The 14,102-nt window shown below is 42.3% G+C and overlaps 1 protein-coding gene across 7 annotated transcripts in view; it reads right to left on the bottom strand.

Moving 5' to 3' along the window:
• UTRN (utrophin) overlaps positions 1 to 14,102 on the bottom strand; it is a 587,482-nt gene that overhangs the window by 518,779 nt on the left and 54,601 nt on the right. For 6 of the 7 annotated variants that reach the window (XM_073337525.1, XM_073337526.1, XM_073337529.1 and 3 more), the window contains exon 1: positions 8,442 to 8,582. The exons of the other annotated variant lie outside the window; for it this stretch is intronic. In XM_073337525.1, coding sequence (XP_073193626.1) covers positions 8,442 to 8,535 — 94 coding nt within the window. In that variant the 5' untranslated portion in view covers positions 8,536 to 8,582. Of the gene's footprint in view, positions 1 to 8,441; positions 8,583 to 14,102 lie in introns of those variants that run through there. 7 annotated transcript variants of the gene reach the window in all.

Here is a 14,102-nt window from a genome sequence, read left to right as displayed (position 1 = left end):
TCAATAGTAGAAGAGCTCTGCAATTCTTAATGACATTCCTTGTCTTAGCTACAGCACAGAAGTTTTGTACAGATTTCCTTGCAAGTCAAGATCTGAAAAAAGTTGTCCGAAATTTCACCGTCATTTAGTAGGATAGGCCCCAATTCTGCAAAGTCAAACTTGCTGAATTTTACTCAGTGTAGAGTGTTCTTGGCAATTTCAGCAAGGCTCCACTGAGCAGAGTCTCCCCACACTGAACAGATTGCAAGGTCAGGGCCCAAGTCTTCAATACATAAGCAACTCTATGGATTCCTTCAGAACATTGATTTTGTAAGGTGGATTTTACTTTTTAAAGATTTTTCTCAGCACTAGGCTGAAAATCCTCATCTTATGAATTGCAGAGAAGATCCTTTATCATTATGGATTCCATGATTTTCTTTTAGTATTTTGCACCCCAATCCTGCAACAGAGCCCCGTTCAACTTTATGCAACCGCATGTGGGTGTTAGGATTCGCCCACATGAATACCTTTAAGGACTCAGTCCACCAATTAGTATAGTCATGGATTCTAGAATCTTATCTCATATGATTAACAGTCTCATGACAACCTACTTTTACAAACTGCATTTAAATTTTCCCCCCTTCCATTTGTGATATCTCATAAGATGCAAATTATATATAATCTAATTGACTTCTCAAAGAACTCGTTTGGTTCCATTCTTGTGGATAAAATAAACAGAAAGATGTGGAAAAATTTTTATATCAGTAGCTGCTGTTTTAATTTTTAAAAAACCCACTACATGCATTTAAAAATTATGTCCCAGAACAAAATATATTCAACTTTTGTATACTTTTTTTTTTTTAAAAAAACACTTTTTGCTTATATCCTCTGAGAAGCTACAAAACATTTTCCCTACTAGTTTTGTCCTATATTATTTAGCAACCCTGGATTTTATCTGCATTATTTTTGACTCTATTGTTTATGTTCGCAGTAAAGGAATGATCCATGTATCAGTATAATTGCATCTGGCAGTTTCTGGGATTGAGGTTTGTTAGCTAGCTGGTGCTTTTTCTAAATGTACAAGGCAACAATGCAAAACTTCAAGAATCAACCAAAGCCTTTTTGTTGATTTTCTTAAAGGAATTACCATAACAATTAAAAATCACTTTTTAAATGTCTAAATAATAAGAAGGATCTTTTTAAAGAAGAATTCAAATTATCAGAATCTTTTCCCTCCAGCTGATTTAAAACATTCCAAAGCAGATTATAAGAAGACCTTGTAACACATATTCTTCTTCTCTCAAATTATTTCTGTGGCAGAATAAACCAAATTAGCAAAGCCCACTTAGAAGCCCACATTGCTACTTAGGATTAGCTTCTTTTACATATCAAAAGTCACCAAAAAGTAAAACAAAAAACAAACAATCACACCACTAGAAGTCTGCAACACCAGCAACACAGATTTATTTCTATTTAGAATTTAGGCTCAAGCACAAACCTAGAATAGGAAAAGGACCTTTGTTTTTATTCACTTAGGTGTAAGAATATTCAGAGTAGCAGCCGTGTTAGTCTGTATTCGCAAAAAGGAAAGGAGTACTAGTGGCACCTTAGAGACTAACCAATTTATTTGAGCATAAGCTTTCGTGAGCTACAGCTCACTTCATCGGATGCATTGGAATCACATTCCAGGATTAGATCAGGATGCTACAGTTCTCTATCCTTTTCTCTAGATATCTCTAGATATCTTCCGTTACTCCTGTAGGACAGACCCTCAGGAGCATTTCTGAAGTCTGGTCTGTGAGACAGGTTGCCAGCCACTTTCTGTTTGGAATCTACCATTCTTTCTCACACACATGCATTTTCTGCAGAATCCAAATATTTCTGTGTGACATTTTTAAGAAGCATCACATCACATAAGGAAATACAAGGTATAATATGACATTTTTCCTGGAGAAGAAAAGAAAATCTACCCTTTTTTGGGGGGCAAATATAATTTACTTTTGCTTGTTTTACCTGATTACTATCGGTCTCCCCACACATGCTGAAAATGAACTTTACACACTGGCTAGTTTTCAGTATCTTCCCACAGTTACCCTCAGCTGCAAGCTCTCTCACAGCAGTGTTGTGCATGCCACCAGTCACTGGCTGAGAGGTTAATAACTCATTTTTTAATCCCAAGCGTAAATCCAGACTGATTCTCTTGTGTGAAATGCACTGATCTACAAATCAAGCAAGGATGATGAAGCCATATTAGTTAACTATCCCATTATATACAATGCATGCAGTTAAGTCACATTAACTATTTCTTCTCAAAGAAGTAGTGTCATGGTTGAGGACTGATGAACTCTCTTTCACAGAGTTTACTAGGGCATGTATAAATGCTTGAAATCTACTCTAGAAATTGCAGTTATTTGAAGCCGTCTTTAGCAGTATGTTCAGTTTGCACGTCTGCTCTAACCTATGCCATTTTGTACACAGAACACAGCCTAACATTCTATCTACACTATTAAAACCTAGCGTGTTCCAGTACCGGATTACAAACTGGTAGTGCTCAAAATGGTTAAAAAGCAGTTTACTCTCACTTGTCTAGAGTAACTGAACTGCATCTTACTCAAGGATTCTACAGCCTTGCACTCCAACACTTGTGTGGTTCAGTAAGATGGTTAAAACATAATCTGGTCCGATCTGCACAGGCAATCCTACACAATGTTTTAACTCTCGAGCATTACCAAGTTATCACTGGTCTTGCTTACATCATAGCTTTTACTAGTGCAAACAGGACAGAAGAGTGGATAGATGTCTACTTGAACACCACCCCACAGAATCCATTCTGTAAAGGAACCAGCTTGAGAAACTATCTCCCTTCCTCTCAGCATTCAAACACACACACACACACGTACACATCCTCACTGCATTTATGTGTTATCATATGAAAGTTACTTTACTAAAAAGGTATTCCCCCCCACACTTAGTTAAATCTCATCTTTGACAAAAATATTTTTTAAATTCTAACATTTGAATAAACTTCCAAGAAAATTCAAAGTTTCCAAAACTATACAGAGATTTATACCTAACATTTTGTTATACATTATTTAATTTTGTGGAGGTGTTTCCATAATCTAATCCATCTGGACATCAAACCAACTCATCTGTTACAACCTACTTTTTTAAGCAGAAACTTCAATCAATCACTTTCTCCATCGCTCCTTTAAGATTAATATATAAAAATTTATTACAGAAATCCATTTCACCATGACTCATCTTACTTCCCCTCCAAAACAATTACACATTTAATTCAATGAAAGGATAGTCCAGGAGTCAGACCAACTCACTTTTTGAATTACTTGCTTAGTAAGATTTACAATACACTCCATCCAGAAATAAAATTCACAAACCAGGTCACATAACAGACTGTATTTCAGCCATTCTTGTACTCATAGCTGACTAGAACAGGAAGCATATGGTGCCGTTCAATTAAGGGTCAGAGCATTTCAGTGGAAATTCATGAAAGTGACAACATCAAATTCATGGTCAGTCTAGGGAGGATCCCTGTTTCCCACAATGCTGCAAGTACACAAGGATTGTTCTTTATTTTTTTTGCAGAGGGTTGGGTTTTGGGGGGAGAGAAAGAGGGAAACTGTTTATCTTTTTACCTCTCATGGTTACAAAAATTACTCTGAGTATAGAGAAAAATATCTCTCTATTTTTCAGTTGTTTACTCTGAGTTTAATAACACTTAAGGGATAGTCAGCATCAATAGTTGCCATCATTATTAGTCAGTTTCCCATGTTGCTCATGTGGGTCCCTTTACGCAGCAATGGTAGAGAGAAAAGGGTTAGAAAAAATTCCTTGAAAAGCCATGAAAATTGACAGAATGGCTCAAGGGGAGGTATTCAACCTGAAACTACTTACAACTTATCCTTACAAATCGATTAGATATCAAGTTGACTGTATCCCTTTAATATATTTCAAGATAAAAAAGTTAAACAGCAGAGTGTTGCCAAAAGGAAATAACTGCATGTATACAATTTTTAAATGTTTCTAAAAAGCAAAACGCAAAAAATTAAAATGATTGAAACAATAACGTCACACACTTACAAAACGCTACCAGCGTATGGGATGGCACAGAGCAGGAAACTGTGTTTGAACAGCTGAAGGAGGCAGGACCCTCATTCTCTCTCCCAGTTAAGGTCCAAACTTAGAAAATCCAAGGCCTCTCTAGCTGGACCAAGTCACTGGAATCAAACCAGCTGAACTGAAGGTCGTCAGATTGCATCATTGAGCACCACATCCAGAGCTTTGAATGAGGCAACAAACCTATTCCTAACTATATAGAGCTTGTACTCCATGATCCCTTTAGCATCAAGACTAAGAAAAAGACAAGAGAAAGGCACTGCAAGATTAAACCCACTCAGGGAAGAATGTTTATTTCAGACGTCCCTGATGCAAGATCATCTCATACCCAATAGATTCTATTTATGCACTCAACTGAAAACTCCTTACGCAGAGGAACAGTTTGTGCATTTGCCTGAACAGCCAGTACATAACTCATCACTCCTAAAAAGGTTTGGGATGAGTAGAATGCAAAAGGAACTACATAAAAATGAAATATTTTACACAACCCAACTTAGCCGTGTACCACCATACCAGTAGATATCACAGAATCCAAGAGCTTAGAAGAATTCAAAAGAAGATTCAATCTTCATAAATGTAATGAGACTATCCCATTCAATCAGAGAAAAAAATTAGTATGGTAATAAACCCCCCAGGTTTCAGGGTGTAAAACAGCCTCTAATTAGAAACATCCACTATAGAGAAGTTAGTCCATAATTGCCCACTACAGGGTTTCTTATGCTTTTTTGAAACATCTAGTACTGGCTCTTGTCAGACATGGGGCACTGGACTAGCCACGCGTCTGGTTTGAATTTTTACAGACTGTTGTATGTAGCAGATCACAAAAATATGCAACATCAGCACCCTAGGGCATAGATCAGATTCAGCTGGGCCTTGCAACAAATGCACAAATACACTTTCAGGCCAACCCAAGCAGCCACCCATTTCACTGTGACCACATTGCTATTTTTAGCATGCTAGCTTGAGCACAAGTAGCACGTGTCTGTGTAGCCACACTGAGAAGCACACTCCCAGGTGCAGTTGTAGACATGTCCTTAGAGAAAGAAGAGTCTTCCTAATAGTTTGGGGTTTTTTTAATATTTGGGTTTAACACAAGGAATTGGCAAAGGGTTTAGTCTAGTTCTTTTTTTGTCCTAAAACAGTTTAATCCAGCCCTAGCTCATACGGTCAAATATCAGATTTTTTCAGAAAAAAATTATGGTGATTTCTAGCAGTGGTTCTCAATCAGGGGCACACATACCCCTGGGGGGGGGGGTACATCAAGGTCTTCCAGGGTGTACATCAACTCATCTAGATATTTGCCTACTTTTACAACAGGCTACATAAAAAGCACTAGCAAACGCAATACAAACTAAAATTTAATACAGACAATGGACTTGTTTATATTGCTCTATAGCAGTGGTTCTCAAACTGTGAGTCAGGACCCCAAAGTGGGTCATGACCCCATTTTAAACTTGCTGTGGCTCAGGGTTGAAGCCCAAGCCCCACTGCCTGGGGCCAAAGCCTGAGGGATTCAGCACTGGGGATCAGGTTACAGGCCCTCAACCGGGGCAGTGGGGATCACGGAAATCCTGACTCCGAAGCTCAGGCTTCAGGTCCCCCTCCCGGGGTCATGCAGTAATTTTTGTTGTCAGAAGTGGGTCATGGTGCAATGAAGTTTCAGAACCCTTACTCTATACACTGAAATGTACGTACAATATTTATATTCAAATTGATTTTATAATTGTATGGTAAAAATGAGAAAGTAGCAATTTTTTAGTAACAGTGTGCTGTGACACTTTTGTATTTTTATGTCTGATTTTGTAAACAAGTAGTTCCTAAATGAGGTGTAATCTGGGGTATGCAAGACAAATCAGACTCCTGAAAGGAGTGTAGTAGTTGGGAGGGGTTGAGTGACACTGATCTATAGCACCCAAAAGGGGTCAAAGCCTGGAAAATTTACAGACCTGTACATTTGCTACAAACAGTCAAACCACCATTAAACCACATAGTCAAAGCACTGCAAACTGCAGCTTTTTATACATGACTGAAAAAGATTTGGGGGTTGTGGTGGATAATCTGAACATGAACTTCCAATGCAACACTGTGACCAAAAGGACTAATGCAATCCTTGAATGTATAAACAGAAGAATCATGAACAGGGGTAGAGAGGTTATTTTACCTCTGTATTTGGCACTGCTGCTGGAATAATGTGTCCAGCTCTGGTGCCCACAATTCAAGAAGGATGTTGAGAAATTGGGAATGGCTCAGAGGAGAGCCACAAGAATGATTAAAATCAAGATTGGATATTTTTCTGAAAGATATAGTCTAGCATGTGGGGGAGGGCGGCGGGGAGAGTTCTTTGGCCTGTGTAATACAGGAAGTCAGACTAGTTGATCACAATGGTCCTTACTGGCCTTGGAATCTATGAATTTCTGCTAAAAAGCTCTCTCCTTCGTTTTTCACCATCTACTTTCCTGTTTCACTTATGGTCCTTTGATTATCCATCTATATCCTGAAAGGTCTTTTCCACTCTAACCTCTCTCTCTCTTTTTCACCCTTTCAATGTTTCCGTTTACTGTTTCTCTAAAACTCCCTCATTCTTTGTTTAAAGAAATGTTTCCTTTTTCAATTTAGCTTCTTTTCTCGATCTTCAGTGTTTCCCTGGAGAAGATCCAAAGGAATGCAACTCACAGCTAATCTGTGGATGAACTAAACTCTTGAGAGCTTTCACAAAAGCAGCGTTCATCAGTTAACAAAACACACTACTTACAATACTGTCTTCTTCCCCCAAGCCTGTACTCTAGGAAAAACAGGTACAAAAGATACAAAAGAGTCCTCCAAAACAGCTTTTCATTCAAGATGGAGAAAGGCGAAGCTCAAAATGTTCCTTCTGATCAACAGTTCAGGCTCAAGACAAGCCTCCCAACTTTTTTCTAGCCCTGGCAGATCAAGAGATCTGACCTTAGAAATGACCTGCTTCTGATTAACATTTTGTTTTTATTTCACTTCAGCTTTAGTAGGATTCAAGAGCATCCCAGCTCTCCAAAGTCTGTGGAGCATTGTTAGCCAAACCCTTGGATCCAACTCCTACTGAAATCAATGAGTATGCCCAGAAATTTCTATTGACTTAAATGGGAGTGAATTGGGCCTTTAAAGCTTAAGGACCAGATGCAGACCTTATTTAACTAGTATAAATGCAGACCAACTCCACTGCTCCAAATTTATGCAGAAGCAAGCAAAATCAAGAATCTGATCCCACAACTTTATTCTACTGGAAATGGGGAATTCCTCTTCTAAAACAGCATAGGTTTCTTGCTTTAGCAGTTCACAATCCCGCAGCAAAAAATTGGGTCAAAACTGAAATTAAATAAAAGCAATGGGCCAAACTCTCTGCTGTTTGACTTTAAACCAGCAAAACCAGCTGATGGACCTGTGCCAATTTACATCAGCAGTCAGCATGAGGCAATTATTATCTCAGATCTGACGCCCTGCCATAGCTAGAGTACCATCCAAAAAAATGGAATTCAGAGATATTGGAATCTTGAATCTGTTCCTGCTCTCCTGGTCTAGTTTTTTTTAGTCCTGGTTCCATACTTCAGAGCACTACAATTTTCAATTCCTAAAGAAGTTTCAAACAGGAAAAGAACATGCATCCAGGTTTGTCTCCCCACAAACCCCATCTGGGTTATTTTCAGTTGCAGCAAATCTCATTCATCTGTCACAAAAAACATTAAAGATGCCTTTTTTCAAACTTGGATTAAAAAAAAAAAAATCATTTCAGCAACTGTGCTGAAATGTGAAGGGAGATAAAGTTGTTAAAAGGAAGTATGTACAATCCAATATACTCAAATCACAATAAGCAGAACTTTATTATATATGCTTAATTGGACAATTAAATCCAAAAGATCCAGTGTTTCTCTCAGCTAACAGGAAATGTCAGCAAGACTTTCCGATCTTGTCTATACTCACTTTTCATACTCCAAAGTGCATTCTCAAGGAAGCCAGTCAGTGACAGAGTAGACATAATTTTAATAACTAACTTCACCAAGTTAACACTTCAGATTTTAAAATATATATCAATTCCAAAAGGTGTTACGTGACAATTGTCTAGCAGCAAATGCTAACCAGCCACAATTCACATAGTGCTTGCAGCAGAGTTGTGCCCCAAACAGCACACTGTAAACTATCCTTCCCATGGACTGTTTCCTGCCATGCCTTTAATGTCACAGCGCTATTAGACTAAACAAACAAACTGTATTAACAAAAAAATGGCTAGCAAAAGGTAAAATTTACTTCCCTGTATCTCCACTCTTGGAAATATATATGAGACTTAAATATGCACTTACCTGGGGGACGAGAAGAAGCCTGGATAGCTGTATGCCCAAGAAAAGCAAACATATACTTTTTCCACTGAACTTTTTTGATTGTCTGAATGCTCATGATCAAGCTTAATGTTTAAAAACAGGAAAAGTGAAGATGCAGAGGAAGTGCACACCACTAACAGCATGAGAACTGCATGCTGGGATTTTTGGAGGGGGAGTAGAGGAGAGAATTGGTTTTTCTATGAAAGAACTGGACTTAACCACAATGTGAGCCGACTCAGGAAACACGTAAACCTTTTACAGTTGAAGAATGTATGCATATAACAGACTTGAACTAATTAAAGGTGCCCCCACGTAACAATTTACCAATACAGTGTTTGTGTTCTTGACAAAAATAAACTTTGTCTTTCTGCTTCCAAAGCAGTAGTTCTACATACCGAAAGTAGAAAAGAATCTGTGGCTGTTCTAGACTATTGAAATGACATGGAACATCCTTTAAAGGCTATGAAAATACTTTTTAGCATTTAATTTACAAAATGCTGTAATGATAATAAAATAATATTTATCACGGATATAGCACTTTTCTTCTTAATTCATTATAGCAACACTCCTGTAAGGCAACTACCAGAAAGTACTTTCATCAAGTATTTCAAAGCAGTGCAGGAGATTTAGGCATAAATCTTCCATTAAAATGAATAGAAGACGTACAGCTGAACTGATCTGAAAATAAGCTCTGTAATGTAGGCATAAACAAAGGTTGAAATCCTCAATGTGTAGAAATGTCAAGTAAGACGGAGGCAAGAATAGTAATGTTCAGTTTTAATAATATGAAGTAATATTAGCACCACAGTTAATAAGAAGTTAAAAATCATATTTGTATACACAAATACCCCAGGGTGTCCCTTCAAGAAGCACAGGACACACAACTCCCTGTTCTCCCTTTGGTGTTCTGAAATCAACAAGCACGAGAGCTCTAAACTCTGGAATTAGCTAGTTAAATGTCTTTCAGTTTAATTATAAAATATATTTGTAATTCAAGGCTACATATTTTAGGATCTTAATCTGTGTTTATGTATTCACAGGGAAGGTAACAACAGGTAAGTGATGTATGATGAAGAATATATTACAGACAGAGGGAGAGCTCTGTACAGAAAAGATAAAATAGTGCAAAAAAGGATGCCATGAAACTTACCCTAGGTACTTTTGTATTAAAGTATATTTTAAGAATAGTGCCCACACAGCAATGTAGTGGATTTCTTTAATATATCAGACTGATGAACTTCTCCCAAACAAATTTTACCAAGACATATCCCATCCAGGTCAATTTTTAATAAAAGAAAAATTACTTAAAACTAGGGCTGTCAATTAATCGCAGTTAACTCACGCTATTAACTCAAAAAAATTAATCGCAATTAATCACACCGTTAAACATAGAATACCAATTAATATTTAATAAATTTCTTTGGACTTTTTCTACATTTTTGAATATATTGATTTCTATTACAAACACAGAATACAAAGTGACCAGTGACCACTTTATATTATTTTTATTTAGGATGACCGGATAATATCAGGACTGTCCCGATATTTTGGTTTGCAGTTTGGGACCACACATACCTGGGGTCCCGGGCTGGCGGCACTTATGTGGGGCAGCTCCCGCCTCCAAACAGGGAAGTGGCCACCGGCAGGTGCCCACGGTGCAGCCTTTAGCTAGGCAGAGAGACAGCGAGAGGGTCTCCGTCTCTGCACGCTGCACTGGTTCTGTCCTGCCCAATCAAAGCTGCGGGGGCAGGGCTTGCAGTCGCCAGCAGCACGCAGAGAGCCCCCTGCCCTGACCAGACCCTACCCTAGGAGCCAGAGGGACCTGCTGGATGCTTCCCGGGAGCCATCCCAGGTAGGCACCGCCAGGACCCCCCACCCCCAGCAAGTCCCTCTGGCTCTTAGGGTCGGGGGCTCTGCAGGCTGCTCCTGCCTAAAAGCCCTGCTCTGCGGCTCCAGCAGCTCCTATTGGTGCTTTTCCCGGCCAATGGGAGCCACGGAGCTCGCACTTGTGGCGGGCGCAGCACATGGAGAATCTGGAGTCCCCCCTCGCCACTCTGACCCTAGGAGCCAGAGACCTCCCAGCAGGGCAGGTGAGTGCGGCCAAGGAAGGGGGTAGGGTGTCATGGAGTGAGTGTCTGGGAGGTCTGTGGGGGGTGCTGGGCTGTGAGGGTGTGGAGGGCACTGAGCAGTGGGGGAGGTTTCTGTGTTGCTAGGCAGTGCGGGCCTGTTGGGGTGTGCTGGGCAGTGGGGGAAATCTGTGTGCGTCAGGGCACTGGGCAGTAGGGGTCTGTGTGGGGCATCGTTCAGTTGTAGTGGGGCTGTGGGGAAGGGCACTGGGAGGGAAAGAGGAAGGGGAAAATCTGTGTCTATTGGGAAACTAGCAAGTGGGGGGGTTCTATGTGGGATGCTGTGCAGCTGTGGTGGGGCTGTGGGCACGGGGGTGCTGGGTAGGGGTGGCAGTGAGCACAGCAATGTGCATTTGTGGTGGAATGGCTTGGAGGGGCTCTGGGCATAGTAGATTCAAGGGGTGCGGGGCACAGTGGATCCAGGGGGGCGCTGGGCAGGGGAGCTGTGTGGCGCAGCATGGGCCCACCCCTAACAGGAAGGGGCATGCTGGTAGCACAGGGCGAGGTGGACCAGTGTGCCTCTGGCCATGCCATGCATGCCCCATTGCCCCTGACCGACCCACCCCTTCCCCGCTGCTCACCTCCTCATCTGAAGGCGGGGTAGGGAGTGATGGGGTGGGTCCCGGCATTACTTATCTGGGGCGGCTCCCAGGAAGCGGCCGGCAGGTCCCCGAGGTAAGCATCAGCTGGGCTGAACCAGCAGTGTGGCCCGGGCCAGTCCCAGGGCAGGGAATCACTCTTGTGAGCAGTGTGATCAGCCAGGACAGGGCCTGCCCCACCACGTTTCTTCAGGACCCACTTGCCTGGAGGGGCCCAGCCAACCCCCCCCCCCCCCCGCCACACACACACACTCTCTCACCCGCCCCCACTGGCTGACTCTGGCCCCTCTGCTGCACCGGTTCCAGGCGGCTCGGCTCTGCGGAGACAGGCAGGGCCCAAGAGGTGGCAGACACGAGAGACTGTCCAGAACTGGAGCTGCACTGGGGTCCAGCCAGAGCAGGGGGCGGAGAGGAGCCAGAGGGCTTGGTGGGATCTGGGGGCGCAGCACAAACTGAGCGGGTTATGCCAGGGCCCCTTCTGAGGCCTGGCGCCACTGAATCACCATTGTAAACCCGGTACTGAGAAGACTGCCCTTTTCTTGAGGCTGGGAACAAAAAAGTCACACTTAAGTTCAGTTGTTTATGACCAGGCTTCGCACTGCACCAGATCCAAACCTGCTCTTGACGAACGAGCTGTGGGATCCAGCCGATCCAAAGTGAACTGAAGTTGCCCATTTATTTTAAGGGGCGAGGTCAGCTCCCCCAGAAAGGTATGCCATCTGGGTAACTCACTCTGCAACAACAGAGGAAAACCCACCCCAACCAATTGAGCCTGGGTGGTTGCTGACCTCCTCTCTGGCCCACCCACAGGACTGAAGTGTTCCAATGGCTCTCAGCACCCAGGGCTGAGTGACAGCCCTGGAGCAGAACCACTCTGCACTCGGGGTGTCCTTAAGGAGGACTGGGCAGGCCAGCTTGCAGGGAGCCCTGACTTCCAGAGCCAGGCAGAGAGTCCCCTGAAGCCGGCTCCGTGGATGCAGCAGGGGGGCTAGAACCGCCAGCTCTGAAATGAGATGCGGCTCTGTGCTCGATGGGGGAGGCTACTAGAATCTAAGAGTTGCCATTTCCAAGCTTTTCTTTCACCTCCTGTTTTTCTATGGGGGGTAGGGTCAGGTGCCCCACAGAGGTAATAGCTGCATCCTTCCCCCAGCAGAGGGTGTGCAGACCAGTCCACCTAGCTCATGGCAGAGCCAAGGAAAGGAGGCACCTGCCTCTGCACGTGCTGATTCCCCCCAGGGCAAGCCGGGGCTGAGCACTGCTAAGTTGCTGCCCAGTTCACTTACCCACATTGGCAAGCAGAGATTGCACCTGGCAGCGTACATCTGCTTGATGTACAATTGGGACGCCATCTGTCCCGATATTCGGGTAAAATTTAACATTTGCTAGTGAAATAGAAAATCACTCTATTGAGAATGTCCCATTAAACCAGACTGTAATCTGTTCTCTACTGGCAATTTTGATTTTTCAGGTTTTCAAGTGTAATGCAGTTTACAGTAGGGATATGTAGTTTACAGTTCTGAACCACAGTGCATACCCTAGGACAGACTACAGTGGGCACGTAATAACATGTAAGCAGCACAGAGACTGCACGGTTTTTTTCAGCGGATAGCTATCTAGCTAACGGTCTTCAGCCAAAATCCCCACCCGAAATGGCAACGGTAAGGGAGGAGCCAACTACCAAAAACAAAACAAAAACAAAAACAAAAAAAAGACAGTGCAGATACAGGACAGAACGGGAAACCACTTACACCTGGATTCAGAAATCCTACGAGTGTGATTCGAAAGCTTTTTGTAAAGCATGCAGGAAGGAAATTTAGCATTTGCCATGGCAGTGAGTCTGATGTTAAACATCATGCTGATTCAAAAAATCATGAACAAAACCACCAAGACTCACAAGAGCAATACCTCGGGGTCTCATTTTTTCAGCAGGCCAAATGAATCCTTCAACAAGGTTAGCGCTGCTGAGCTAACTCAAGTTTACCACACAGTAGTCCATCAGTACTCCTATCGCTCAAGTGACTGTAAACTTAAACGGACGCCTACCCAGTTTCCAGATTCAACGATTGTGAAGCACGTCAGCTGTGGCCGGACTAAAGTAGAGTCATTGATCAAAAATGTGCTGTCACTGCTCTCGACAGAATTTTTAAGAGACCTCAGCAAGCCAAATGGTCCCTATTTCTCAGTTGCCACAGATGCATCTAGCAAGGGCAACGTGTAAACTTTCCCCTTATCACGGAGATACTGGACACCCGAACATGGGGTCCAAGATAAACTGTTAGACTTCTATGAGCAAAGCAAAGACTGCAAAGGCAATAAGCAACACATTACTTGAAAAACTTGCGACACAAACTAGACCTAAACAAAGTGTCTTCCTACTGTGCTGATAACGCAAACATAAATTATGGAAAGCGACAATCAGTGTACCAGAATTTAAAAAAAACAAACTAAAATATCTTGCCTGCAAACTGCCCTGCCCATGTTATGCACAACGCCGTGAAACATGCTAGCAATACCCTACAAGTTGACATTGAGACTCTGGTGATTAAGACATTCAATCATTTCAGCAGTTCTGCTAAGAGAGTAGCAGCATTGAAGGATATGTTTCATTTTGTGGATATGGAGTATGCCACTTTACTACGCCACATTCCGACACTCTGGTTGAGTCTTTTCCCAGGTGTAAACAGGCTTGTAAATACGAGGCAGGTTGTTAGAAACAAAATAGTCCTTATGGGCAGTGAGACGTGCCCAATAATCTCGATGGATGCTGTTCTCAGACATGGAAAACTGAACCAGGGGAGGGGCCTAGCAAATTTGAGGTTCACCTGTTTTTTCTCCAAAATGTCCCATAAATCTTCAGTGATACCGTGCTCTGTTTGAGAGTATGACAGCATGCGAAGTGTATGCCCTAATGAATACTC

Source organism: Lepidochelys kempii, chromosome 3 (genome assembly GCF_965140265.1).
Source record: "Lepidochelys kempii isolate rLepKem1 chromosome 3, rLepKem1.hap2, whole genome shotgun sequence".
NCBI lineage: Eukaryota > Metazoa > Chordata > Testudines > Cheloniidae > Lepidochelys > Lepidochelys kempii.
The sequence above is the reverse complement of the archived record's forward strand: the minus strand, read 5'-3'. Positions and strand labels throughout refer to the sequence as shown.